Source organism: Phaseolus vulgaris, chromosome 10 (assembly GCF_000499845.2).
Source record: "Phaseolus vulgaris cultivar G19833 chromosome 10, P. vulgaris v2.0, whole genome shotgun sequence".
NCBI lineage: Eukaryota > Viridiplantae > Streptophyta > Magnoliopsida > Fabales > Fabaceae > Phaseolus > Phaseolus vulgaris.
In genome coordinates, this window is record NC_023750.2 from 28,119,955 (window position 1) to 28,134,012 (window position 14,058).

Below are 14,058 nucleotides of genomic sequence, written 5' to 3' on the forward strand. Positions count from 1 at the left end.
GCCATACGCGGTGCTCAGAGACGGAGGTGCATAGTTTTGGTGTTTCTTGCTGGCTGACTTGAGTGTCGGAGTGCAAACGGCCGCTAGGGCGCCCTTTTGTCCTCTTTTTGCAGGAATCCACAGGTAACCAGTGGGAAGGAGTCCCTAGCTGACGGTCGAGGACGCGCACGAAGACGTCCCAGTCAACCGGACGGAACAGTACCAATATATTTCTTAAGAAACTTGGGGCTAAACTCAAGCTTGAGCAACTCCAAGGTGCTGAATGGAATATGGAGTTCAGAGAGGAGCTCGCATACTTCCCGATCTTGAGGGAGAAGGTCCTCGAGACACCTGGGCCTCTGAAGGTTTGATTTCTCCGCCCAGTATAGGGGGAACCCATCTAAAAGGGCGGGATCCCTCCGATTGCTCCGAACCTTGAAGAAGTTCTTCTTGAATCCCTTGTAGGATTACTGGAAAAGCGTTAGGAGCACCCTCCCAGCAACATTGTTGAGGCTAACCCACAACTTCTTCCCAGGACTCTTTGCTTTGAAGAAGAAGAGGAACACATCCACCGATGGCGTAAGACCAAGACAGTGGCAAAGGATCACAAAGGCCCTTACGAATGCTCAACTGTTGGGGTGCAGTTGGGCAAGGGCGACATTCACCTCTGTCAGGAGTACACGCTTGAAGGGGGTGAAGGGTAGTCGAAGCCCGAGCCTTCGAAAAACGGTGGAATAAATAAAACATAAGGGGTCTTCGGGGTCTGAAGATTCGTCAGCGCACACTAGCTCTTCTTCCCGGCAGGCCACCATCCTGACGTATATATCATGGTCTTTCCCAAAGACCCGCAATTTGTGACAGGTTTGTTTCTTCCTATAGGCGGTTATACTCTCGAGGGAGGTAAAGTTGGAAGTCTCGTTTAGAAGGGCAGCCGGAGCCCAACGATATAAGGACTTATGGAAGGAGGCGGAAGGAGGATGGAACAGGGGACGAAGACGTAACGGAGTTAGAATCCGAAGTAAGAGCTGGAGTGGGTTCTCGTTGGGACATCTTAGATAAGGAAGCTAAAAAGGAGAAGAAAAAGAGAAACTTTAGAGGAAGAAGGTGGCGCAACTTGACAGAACCAGAGAAAACCAAAAAAATAGAGACTCAAAGCATAAGCAGAGGAAATGAATGCACATGGAAATGCGGAAATCATAAACAATCTCAAACAATTATAAGCATGTTACAAGCAGCGAAATCACAAAATGCAAGCAATCGGTGAGTAAAAATCATACCTTTGAATATTGAGGTTTGAGGGTTTGGAGTTTTGGAAGAGAAAGAAGAGAGCGTTTTTCGCAAAAATGCTAAGTGAAAGTAATGGAATAGTGAGAAGAGCGTAACAGTTTAAGGGTTTGAACAGTGAACGAAGAAGTTCGAGTGCGAACAAGTCTCAGCCATTGATCCTGACACGTGTACGCTGATTAACAAAGTATGGCGAGACGTCGCATCGGTGTACTGTTCACGCCCGTTACCCAACGCCACGTAGGTCGCCCAACGCGATCACTTAGTCTCTTCACTGAAACAAGTTACAGCTCGAGACTGGGGGGCTTGTGTCCCGACCATTCCTCGATCTTCGACCCAGTGACTGACCTCAAACATCACACACCGATGCTTGGTAATGAAAGGGGCCCAGACGCACCTGCCGGGGAATTGGTTAGCCTTCGGACATTGGCATCAGAGACCCTGATGTTGGAGATCGACGTAGGACCTCGTTAGTAAAAGGAGAGATCGGACATCGACGGTCTGAACATTGTAGTGGGCCACATAAGGTGGGCCCTAGAGTTATGCTAAGTTAACAGTTAAGACATGAGATATGTGGGAAGCCTAAGTCACGAAGGATCCATGCACGTGGTTTGTATAGCACATGAAGGCGCGACACGAGTGAATAATCCTGGGAGGCGCTAAGGCCCATTAGGGTTAGGGTTTCCAGGGAAAGCCGCACACATGACACGTGAATTCTTAGGGCACCCATAAAGCAGATGACACTAGAGATTAGGTGTACAAGTTGGTACCCAAGCGACCACTCTATTTTACGTTGCACTCTAGTTAAGGGAAGTTCATGTGCCAAATACGCTAAGATTATGTAAATAGCGCTGCAAGGAAGTTCCCCAAGGAACCTTAGATAAGGGTAATAGAACAGAGGTAAACCATAGTTTCAACCTATATAAAGGGTGCTAAGAACCCTAGCAAGGTACATAGTTTCTAAGACTGAAACTACTTTATACACTTGGTGTTTCTTTTCCCTGATACTGACTTGAGCGTCGGAGTGCAAACGGTTGTCAAGGCACCCCTTTGTCTTTGTAGGTGAGAGATTCTTTGATCAAGAAAGTACGATTCTCAGGCGAAGATAGAAGGGTCGAAGATTGCCGTTAGAGTCAACCGGCGAAGCGAGTAAACCGGCAGGAACAATAAATATATATAAATATAAATAAATTAAATATATAATAGATATATCTATGTTCCTGTCGGTTGACCTGAAACGCCTTTGTGCGCCTACCTCACTCTTACGTCTAGAATCCTTGCGTTTGCACGTGCCTTTCCTATGATGAATGCCTGAAAACACAAAGACAAAGGGCGCCCTAGAGGTCGTTTGCACTCCGACGCTCAAGTCAGTATTAAGGTTAGGAAACACCAAATTGTATAACTGTCACTGTGTGTGTTAAGCGGCGCAAAGGAATAACGTACCTTGCCAAGTTTGTTACCTTACTATTTATAGACTGAAACTAGGGTTTCCTCTTTGCCCAAAATGGGTTTTTCTGATGGGGCGGGCCCAACAATGTTGTTACCCTACTCTTAGGAAAACCAAGTGCGTGGGGTCCCTAACTGGAGTGCAACCTCTGACGGGGTGACCACCTGGGTGCCTCCTCGTGCACCTGATCTCTAGGGTCACCCGCCTTTGGGAGTGCCCTAGCTATTCACGTGCCATGCATGCAGCTCGTCTCTGGAACACGACCTTCACAGGTCGTATCTTTCCAGTGGCTCTATACTTGTGTTACACCTAAACGCGTCATCCACTCTACACGCATGAACCCTCGTGACCTAGGCTTCTCCCTTACTGATAAATGGTGTGTGGTCTGGGATCCACCTCTTGTGGCCCATCTCTACTGTTCGGGTCCCGATGTCCGACCTCTCCACACTGTCTAGTGGCACATCGGTACACCCTGATGACTGTCTGACCACTCTTTGGCTCCTTGGCGCACGTGCTTCGCGAGATACTGGCCCACGCCGCTCGTGGGACCCCGCTTACGTGGCACCAACATTACCAGTGATCAACAACGTCCAGGGACTAGTCGGTACAATCTATATATATATATAATATTATAATATATTATAGATTATACATATTATAGATTATATATATTATAGATTATACATTTATATATATATATATATATTACAGAAATTACAAAAAATATATTTATTACAAAAGTAATATCCTAAACTAGGTAAAAATTATTAGCCTATCTCTTTTTTAGCCTATCTCTTTTATTAGTAATAATTACAATGGCGTAAGAATAATTACAGGTAACATATTCTTCTTATCTTTTATTCATTAGGGACTATTTTCTTGTTTATTAAATTTTAAATTATTAAAATTGAACTGAAAGGGCATGTTGTTTGAAACAGGACAATGTATATCAAAGGGTCATGACTGATATTTGGTTATAAATACGTAACACACTTTGATTTTTTTACTCAGAATCCTACTCTTTTCTTTTTTATACATTTCTATATTATTGTTGCCTCTTGCTTTATTCTCCATTGTCTATTATTAAGTTTGATGGCTCATACTTCTGAAGAAATTCTTCACAATGATACACGAGGACTTTTTTCATCAATGAACATCTGCGGGGAGGTATGTAGTTTTTTTATTTGATTAAATACCTATTTTATATAGTTTATGTATTTGTTGACTTATATTTTTTATAATGGATAGAATGGTTGATCATGCATTCGTGATTAAATTTCAAGGAGAACTTGTTGGGGAGTGGACCCTTGCAGATAGTGCAGGGAACGTCCATATAGTATATTATAACCAGGATATATTGTCTCCCGAAATTTTGGATGGATGGTCAACTTTGAGTTCTTTTATGGCTTTAAAGGCGACCACCCTATACTCTTCTGTTACGTTGGTCAAAGTTGTTTCCATATAACTGTTTTTATGGGAGCGATCTGTCAAAGTGGTGTTAATCGTTATTTGAAGGAAGTTCAAGGGAGGGAACCGTTGACCAAGGGACCCTTTGAACATTTTCACTTGAAGTTGTCTTCTTTTCACATCAATGGAAGTTCTCTGGTCAGTTTAAAAATCCTTTCTTTTAAATGCTTTGCTTTATTTTGTATTGCTTTTCTTCAATAATGGCTTTCATGTTGTTGAAGGATCTACGTGGTGCATTTGCAGAATATCTTCACAAAACGAGATTCAAAAACATTACGCTACATGGTCTGCTAAACGAGGTTCAATGCAAGGTCTTGAGAAGAAGGTTTCCTTGCACAAACATCAAGCTTGGGAAGGGCTGGAAAAAAATTTGTAGTCTTCATTCCTTTCGTGAAGGCGACAAAACTATATTTGAATGTCATATGATGATGCCTTCTTCTAATATTAGGGTTCTGCTACTCATGACAAGTCACTATAAAAGACAAGAAAATATGTATAAGTAGTTTTCTTAATGTTTTGGGATAATCCTTTCTATTGTTTTGAAAGGAAAAAACTATTTACTTTTTGTGCTTTATTTCAGTTTCTAATTTCTTATCTTTCCTAGTTAAGGAAAATGTTTATCTTTGTTGAAAACCAGAACACTTTATTAGTATTAATATTTATGTTTATTTTATTGTTATTATGTTTATTATCTGATTTCATTTCATTGTATTTGTTGTAGGCATTACATCAAATTTTCATACATACTCTTTTTAAATTTTCATTCATTATCAGGCATGTTTATAATATGTTGCCATTGTTACATATGCTTAACGTCATAAAACTTGCTAGTAAATTAAATTCTTAAAACTTTCATTTATTTTATCTGTTATTTATTTTGTCTTAATATTGTGGAATGGTGACTAAGATTATATTGTTCATTATTAATTACTAACTGATAGATTGTTTGATTGTTTCACGAGTTTAGGCATACATTTTTACTTATGTTATATGAATTTTAAAATTTCATTTTGCTTCAATAAGTACTATGTGATTGTATTAATATATTATATTATTATTTGCTATTATTTTTTATTTCACTTTATATGAAGGAAGGTGTTTGCATAGTTTAATATGGTTTCACCTAAAACATGTTTCTGTTAAGAAACACACATTTCCCTTTATCATACTTTTTAAATAAATTATTACTTTTACATATAGATATTAGTGAAAGACATTTTGGGAAATGTACCTACATCATTAAGTTGGTGGCCAACATTTTACAGTTGTGGTTTTCATTTCTACTTTCTTATTTCTTTATTCTTAGTATCCATCAGCTTTACAACATAAGAACTTAGTATGCATGGAATCAGAAATGAATTTTTTTTTGGATATTTGTTGATTTTGCTCACAGATTTTAATGAAAGTTCCTTTTTTATATGCATTTAGTTCACAAATTTAAGGTTAAAATCATTTCTCTTTTTCTGAAATTAGGCACTACAGGCTATAAATGCGTATTTATGGAAACCGACAGTGTAAGTAAAAGGGGAACTTTTATAGGTCGTATACAAATTTTAGGTATTCTTGCAAGGGTTTCTTTTTTTTGTTAAACACACCTACGTAAAATTCCCATTTTCTTACATACTCTTGTTCTCAGATAATGCTATCAATGTTTAAATTGTTGTGCTTCTGTTTCATCTTTTTGACAATTTAAATCTGTTCTATATACAAACTGCCAAGTATATTTCCCTACAGGTGGACTCTTTCTAAGGTCAAACAAGAATTTCATTAAAGGCAATGCTTAAAATAGAAATATGTTCTTTGCAATAGAAAAGCAAATTTGTTGCATAGTTTAAAAGTTAAGTTCCCATTTTGAATATCGACTTCCATTCATGCATTGCATGACCTGTCATAATTGAACATTGATACTACCTAAATTGTTAATCCAGTTTATTATTCTTATTATAATTTTTAATTAGGGTATATTTCAAAATTGGTCTCATTATTACACAAAATCATGGATAAAAGTACAATTGCTATCGCTGGTGAAAGGTACCTTTTTATATTTAACAATTTTGAACAATTAAATTTAGTTATATTAAAACCAAATTAAAACTATGTCAGCTCTTCAAATAAGTTCCATGTCCATGAAATCAGATATTATATTTAGTTTTTGGTATTAGTTACACTCAATTAAATGTATAACTATTTTTGTTTTTAACTTCATATACTTTTAAAAGTTATTTACTTTTTAAGTTCCAAATTTTTTTAATTTTTTTCTCTAACATATTTATATTTATGGTGCACAATAAATAATCTCATAAGTATTTTTATTAAGTGTATTATGTCAAAAGTAAGGAGACATAAGCAACTAAATATTCCTCTAAATGTATAAAAAAAAATTGGCGGTAAAAGAAAGATAGTCTACACACTAAATTATTATAACAAAACAACATTTGTATCCCTGAAAGTAGTTTGTTCTGAGCACAATACTCCTTGAACTTATGGAGGAATTCAAGAGAAAGGTTTCTACAAGAAACAAAATTGTTACATGTTCTCAGACAAACGTTAATGTATCAGGTAAAACATCTATATTTATATTTAGGTTCCTTGAGTCATCTATGCTCTTGATTTTCTTTGTGAACATTTAGATCAGTGTAGTTCTTAGTCGTAAATATTATATCTTAGCCAAAACAATGAAAAACGATTTTATGATACCATATACTGTAAACATTCTTATATGTTTTTTTTTCCTTTTCCACCCAATAAATTCATTTTTATAGTATTATAATTTTTCGATTTATTGTTATTTCAAATACATGTCATTCCAAATGGAATACCATTAACTGAGATAAGTATTTGAGCTCAAATTGAATCTATGCTATCTTATTTCATATTTACATATATGTATAATACAATCTATTGTTAGTTGCAGAACATGTCATGCCTAACAGAGAACCCTTAATTGAGATAAGCAATGGTGAGCTGAATTTTATGTTTTGTTTTACTTTAAATTTCATATCACTATACAGTTTTTAATTAATTTTCTAATTTACTGTCTTTAGTTTGTCATCATGAAAATGCCACAAATGGAAGAACAACAAAATCAGTACATCAAAATCAGAAAACAATATCCTTATCTAAGACAAGTGATGGTAAACTTAATTTTATCTATTTTCTTTAGTTCAAACTACACTATCTCATCTATATATTTTATTTTTTCTAATTACTTTTGTTTTAGTTTTGGATCTTGATGATGCAAACTGTGGCATAAGAAAAAGAAAAAGTATACAATATGAATTGCGCAATACAAATATCAAAAGACAAGGTACTATACCTATCTCTATATTACAATTACATTTAAAATTATCATTGTTAGAAATGAATTGATTGAATGGTTTAAATTATTTTTCTTCAATGTAATTACGTATTAAGTTTGTTAATTACATTATGTTCTTACAATGCATTGTTTACTAATTATATTACTGATTTTAATTATTTGTTTTAGGTCAATCTACTGGCAACTCAAGTCAGCAATTTTGTTGTCAATCATCTGGTATTATAGACACAGATTATCCCGTCTCTGAAAACTTGACTCCTAACAAAGAATTCAACACCATGCATTCAATTACAAAAGTATTGTCATTAATGAGAACAATTATTAATGCACAAATTAGCCTTACAGAACCACTTCATGGTAAATTCATAATGCCTCATTTACTTAGCCTGATTACAATTTATACTGTTAGTACGGAGTTAAACATATACTAATATAGAAACATGTTCTTTTGTTTGTATTAATACAGATGTTGCAAAAGATGCAAGAGGAAATAAAAAAAAACTTAATTGTTGCGTTCCGCCAAAAATAGCACTGTCGAAGAGGTACTACAAATATAAATTTAAACAATGAATGATGTTGATATATTTATTCCTTCAATTGAATAAATTCGAAGCGTTTAAATGAATATATAAATATGTTTTATTTAAGATGACAAAAAGTCAATGCAAACTGATATTGCTATTGTTAGTTACAAATTGTTTTAATACTTAATTCAACTTTCGAACATATTTTGTACAGGTATTTTCAATCGAGAAAGTATAGGTAATAACACAATAAACTTAGATAAGAGGTCCAGAATATACAGTGTTGGAATCCTGCAATCAGTGACTAAGAGCTGAATTTTGAAGATGTCCAAAATGAAGCAAATAATGGTAATAATTAATTTTTAAATGTTAATTTTAATTTATTTAATTGTTTGAAAAATTTGTTTTACTGTGTTTTGTTGTCAGATGAGAGCATAGAAGTTTACACTTCCCAATTGTATTCAAAAGTTGAAAAGGAAGGTGCATGTCTCTAACTGTAAATTCTGTATGCAAATTAAATACATTTATGTCAAGCTAATATATAACCTTATTTAATTTTTCAAAAATAGATATTGTTTCATTTGGACAACCAAATATTCAATGTGAATATTGTTTGGCTGATGTGTGGTATGAAGAAAGATCTCTTAAAGCAAAGACTTACGTGAAGGTTGATTTTTCTATATGTTGCCAAAAAGGAAAAGTACAACTACCTTTCCTACAACAACCTCTTAAATTGATGTTAGAGTTATTAAATGGTCAAGATAGAAGAAGCCAACATTATCTAAAAAATATTAGAAGTTACAATAGTATGTTTTCATTTACTTCAATTGGAGGAAAGGTTGAGTCTTCAATAAATGATGGATTTAGACCTCCTCAATTTATTCTGCATGGACAAAACTATCATAGGATTGGAAGCTTACTCACTGAGAGTGGATCAACTCCCAAGTTCGCACAACTTTACATATATGATACTCAAAATGAAGTCTCAAATAGAGTATCTCACTTTGACTATGTGTTACATTACTTTACTTTATCTTAACCAAATTCATTTATAAGATCATTTTGAAGTAAATATTTCTTTAAATTTTTGTAGGTCCAATTTAAAAGACTTGAAGTTTGATAAATCTTTGATTCAAGATCTTATGAAGATGATTGATGAGAACAATGTTTTGGCAAAAAGTTTTAGAAGGGTGAAAGATTTTGTACATACTGATGTACATTCAGGTTTTCGATTGAGGTTATTTAGACATCGGTTCAAAGACCCAAAAGTGTATAATAACCCGACAATTGATGAGATAACAACGTTAATTGTAGGTGATATGAGCAACATGGATGTAGGACGAGATATCATAGTGAAAAGAATTTCTGGACAATTGTTTAGATTGCATGAGACACATACAACCTTCATCTCATTACAATATCCATTAATATTCCCCTTTGGAGAGGATGGGTATCAAGAAGATATTCCAATACGTAATTCTGGCAGTAATAGCAAAGAACGTAAAAGAATTCGTATTCAATAAGAGAATTTATTGCTTTTAGAATTCAAGAAAGAATCATTGAGTTTGGAAATGTAGACAATTCACGTCGATTGTTTCAACAATTCTTGGTTGATGCATATACTATGGTTGAAACTCAAAGATTGTCGTTCATAAGAGGGAATAAAAAAACAATATGTTGTGATATTTTCCACGGTGTAAAAGAAGCAATGAATTGAGGAGAAACAAATTCTTCTGCAATTGGAAAGTGTATAGTTTTACCAGCATCATTCACAGGAGGAATGAGATACATGTTCAATAATTTCCAAGATGCAATGGCCATTTGTAAAATGTTTGGATATTCTTATTTATTTATAACTATTACCTGCAATGTAAACTGGTCTGAAATACGTGACTTTGTCACATCAAAAGGATTAAGTGTTGCTGATAAGCCAGACATAGTTTGTAGAGTTTTCAAGATGAAATTAGATCAAATGATGAATGACTTCAAAAAAGATGAATATTTTGGAAAAGTCAATACAAGTGATGACATTAATTGTTATTTAAAAATTTCGTTCATATTTTATGTATTATACTTCAAATAACTTTTATCTTGTTATAGGTATGTACACTGTGGAATTTCAAAAAAAGGGTTTTGCCTCATGCCCACATATTACTGTGGTTGGATGGAGAGAAAAAGTTAACAACTCCAATAGACATTGATGAAGTGATTTCGGCAGAATTACCACATGCAGATTTATATCCTAAATTGTCAAAGGCAGTTGCAACATACATGATACATGGTTCATGCAGAGCTACTCGATTTACCTCACCTTGCATGAATAACGGTAGATGTTCGAAATTTTACCCCAAGAAATTTAAATTGTTGACTACTATTGATGAGGATGGATATCCATGTTACAAACGCCGAGATAATGGAATATTCGTTCTTAAAAATGGAATTAAGTTTGACAATAGAAATGTTGTGCCATATAGCCCATTGCTACTACTGAGGTACCAAGCTCATGTTAACACGAAATATTGCAACAAATCCAATTCAATCAAGTATTTGTTTAAATATGTAAACAAAGGTCCGATAGAGCAAATTTGAAAATTACTAATACTCCAAAAGACTCTACTGAGACACAAGTTATAGATGAAATTAAACAATATTATGATTGTAGATATATATCTCCGTGTGAAGCTGTGGAGAATATTTGCCTTTGATATTCATCATAGATGTCCTCCAGTTCAAAGGTTGACTTTTCATCTGTTTTACGAACAACCAATTCTATTTAAAGACAATGAAGAAATTGAAGAAATATTGTATACAAATGAACATAAAAGAACAATGTTTTTAGCCTAATTTGAGGCTAACAAAATTTATCCAAAGAGAAAAAAATTTGACTTATTCTGAATATCCTAGCCATTTTATATGGATGGCAGAACAAAGAGAATGGAAACCAAGGAAGAAAGGTGTTAGTATTGGAAGACTTACATATATTCCTTCTGGATTAGGGGAATTAGATTATCTCAGGTTATTGTTGAATTTTAAAAAGGGTTGTTGTGATTATGATAACAATAGGAGTGTTAATGGTGTAATTTACAAAACATATAAGGAGGTTTGTTATGCAATGGAGCTATTGACAGAGGATAAAGAATTTACTGATGCGATTATTGAGACCAACAACCTTGCTTCAGGAATTCAATTGAGAAGATTGTTGGTTACACTGTTATTCATGAATACTATGTCTAGACATGAGGAAGTTTGGAACAAAACTTGGAAATTGTTATCAGATGACATTGTATACCAAAAAAGAAAAGAGTTTAACCTACCAGGTATAAATTTATGTTTCCTCAAAGTTTATAACATATTGTTTTCCTCAACGAATGACATTGTTTTTTTGCTAGGTCTTACAATTGAAGAGGGTCAATTAGAAAACCTTTGTCTTCTACAGGTGGAAGACTTATTACTTTCTAATGGTAAATCTTTAAAAGACTTTAACAGTCTACCACAACCTATTCATTCAGATTCTTTTATTTATGAGAATAGATTCATTATTGATTAATTAAATTATGACAAAATACAAATGTCTGAAATGCATGCTTCTCTTTTTCAATCTCTAACTACGAAGCAACTGGATGTGTATGAGAATATAATGACAGCAGTATTGTCACAAGTTGGCGGTTTTTTTTCTTATACGGTTATGGTGGCACGGGAAAAACGTTTATGTGGAAAACTTTGTCTACTACCATTAGATCAAAAGGTTTGATTGTGTTGAATGTAGCTTGTAGTAGTATAGCTTCTTTGTTACTACCTGGAGGAAAAACAACTCGTTCTACCTTTTGCATTCCTTTATTAATAAATGAACACTCAACCTACAACATACCTCAAGGAAGTTTTCGTGCCAGATTGTTGATTGAAACTAAATTAACTATATGGGATGAAGCTCCAATGATCAGTAGGTTCTGCTTTGAAGCTCTGGATAAGACTCTAAGGGATGTCATGAGGGTTGTAAGTGAAGAAAACGCTTTCAAACCTTTTGGTGGTAAAGTAATTATATTGGAAGGTGATTTTAGGTAGATATTGCTTGTTGTAAAAAATGGATCAAGATATGACATTGTGAAGACAACTGTAAACTACTCTGAATTATGGAAACACTACAAAGTCTTCAAACTTACAAAAACTATGAGATTAAATAGTGAAAAATCAAAGCAAACTGCAACAGAAATAAAAGACTTTGCAGATTGAATACTTCACATTGGAGAAAGAGATATGGTGTTAAATGATTTGGGACAAGTCACTATAGAAATACCACAAGACATTTTAATTCTAAATTTTGATCAACCTTTATTGCACTTGGTTGAATTTGTTTATCCAGGCTACATGCAGAATCTTAGCTCTGATGGATTTTTTGATGATGGTGCAATACTGTGTCCTACTACAGAATGTGTGGAGCAAGTGAATGAGTTCATTTTATCCTTAATCCTTGGAAAAGAAGTTAGTTATTTAAGTTCAGACACCCCATGCCAATCTGATAAACAAGAAAATGCTCAAGCTGAGTGGTTTACAACTGAATTTTTGAATGATATCAAATTCTCTTAAATTCCTAATCATTGTATTAAATTAAAAGTTGGAGTTCCAATAATGCTTCTAAGGAATATTGATCAAGCCAATGGACTTTGCAATGGAACAAGATTACAAGTAATTCACTTGGGGAAGAAAGTTATTGGTGCCAAAGTTATTACTGGAATAAATATTGGTGATAACATATTTATTCCTAGAATGAACTTGACTCGTACTGAATCAGGGTTGCCTTTTAAGTTTAAGAGAAGACAATTCCCAATATCTTTGTGCTTTGCTATGACAATAAACAAAAGCCAAGGTCAAACGCTTAATAAAGTTGGTTTATATCTACCACGTCCAGTGTTTACACATGGACAGTTATATGTTGTTGTTTCCAGAGTAAAATCCAAGAAAGGGTTGAAAATATTGATTTTGGATGATAATGAAAATACCAATAATTCAACTACTAATGTGGTTTACAGAGATATATTTGAAAATGTTTGAACATACTGTTACAGCCATACATATCAGGTATCAAAATTCTTTAATCCAAAACTATTTATATTTCTCATAACTTTGTTGTATTATATTAACAGGAAACGAAGAATTTTTATACGTCTTATTTTTTGTAATAACATGTTTCTTCTTATTTTTCATAGTAAACCTATTAACATCACTATAATGGATTACAAAGAAAGGTATTCTTCTGTAACTACTTAATAAACTTCATAATTTAAATTGTCTACAATTTTAGTTTGAAAATCTTTTTGTTTTGGATGGTTTTAATACATGTATTTCATTGTAGTTGGTAACAAAGAAGGGAATATTCAGTACAGAAAATAAGAAGCTATTATACTTTATATAGGTTCTGTATTATAATATTTTCCACATGTGTTGTTACATAATGCTTCCTAAATAAAGTGATCAAACTTCCAATATTTTTTGTTTTTGGTTATGTCTATTTCATTGCATAGGAAGATTTTGTAAGTATTAACTTCAGCTATATATTTATTTAAACTAATGAGACAAAAGTTATGACAAGTACTCAATCATTCCTCATAATTTAAAATAGTTCCATGATTTTATTAATTGTCCATGCTTATATTGAGATTTCTCTTTTATTTTTTACTTTTTGCAATAATGCATTTAACATGTTGTGCGAATTGAGATGTGTTGACATTAAATATAATAGTGATCAACACCCATATTATAACACCTAAAGAAAAGTAGCTATGTAGTCCATTTTGTATTTTCTTTAGTATGTTCTGTTATTTTACTAAGTATTTCTTTTGTTATCAAACTTTAAATTTATCAATACATCTCACTTATTTTGTTTTGGAAATTATTTTACATTTTCCATGAAATTGATGATAAATTGTTATATGGATTGAGCGTTAAATAGAGTTGGTCAAAAGTAGTGAAGTTGCTACATTATTTTGTAAGAGTATTTCCTATAATTCAAGACATGTTGTTAATAAGTGTTGAACTATTTC

At 33.5% G+C, this 14,058-nt stretch overlaps 1 protein-coding gene across 1 annotated transcript; it reads left to right on the plus strand.

Annotated features, from left to right (window-relative positions):
• The first annotated feature begins 12,646 nt into the window (after positions 1-12,646).
• LOC137817841 (uncharacterized) lies at positions 12,647-13,069 on the plus strand. The gene has a single exon (XM_068621068.1). The coding sequence runs from the start codon at positions 12,647-12,649 to the stop codon at positions 13,067-13,069; it is 423 nt and encodes a 140-aa protein (XP_068477169.1).
• Positions 13,070-14,058: the final 989 nt, after the last annotated feature.

Coding starts and splice junctions, on each gene's coding strand:
- LOC137817841 (XM_068621068.1), top strand. CDS start 12,647: ATGCTTCTAAGGAATATTGATCAAGCCAATGGACTTTGCAATGGAACA.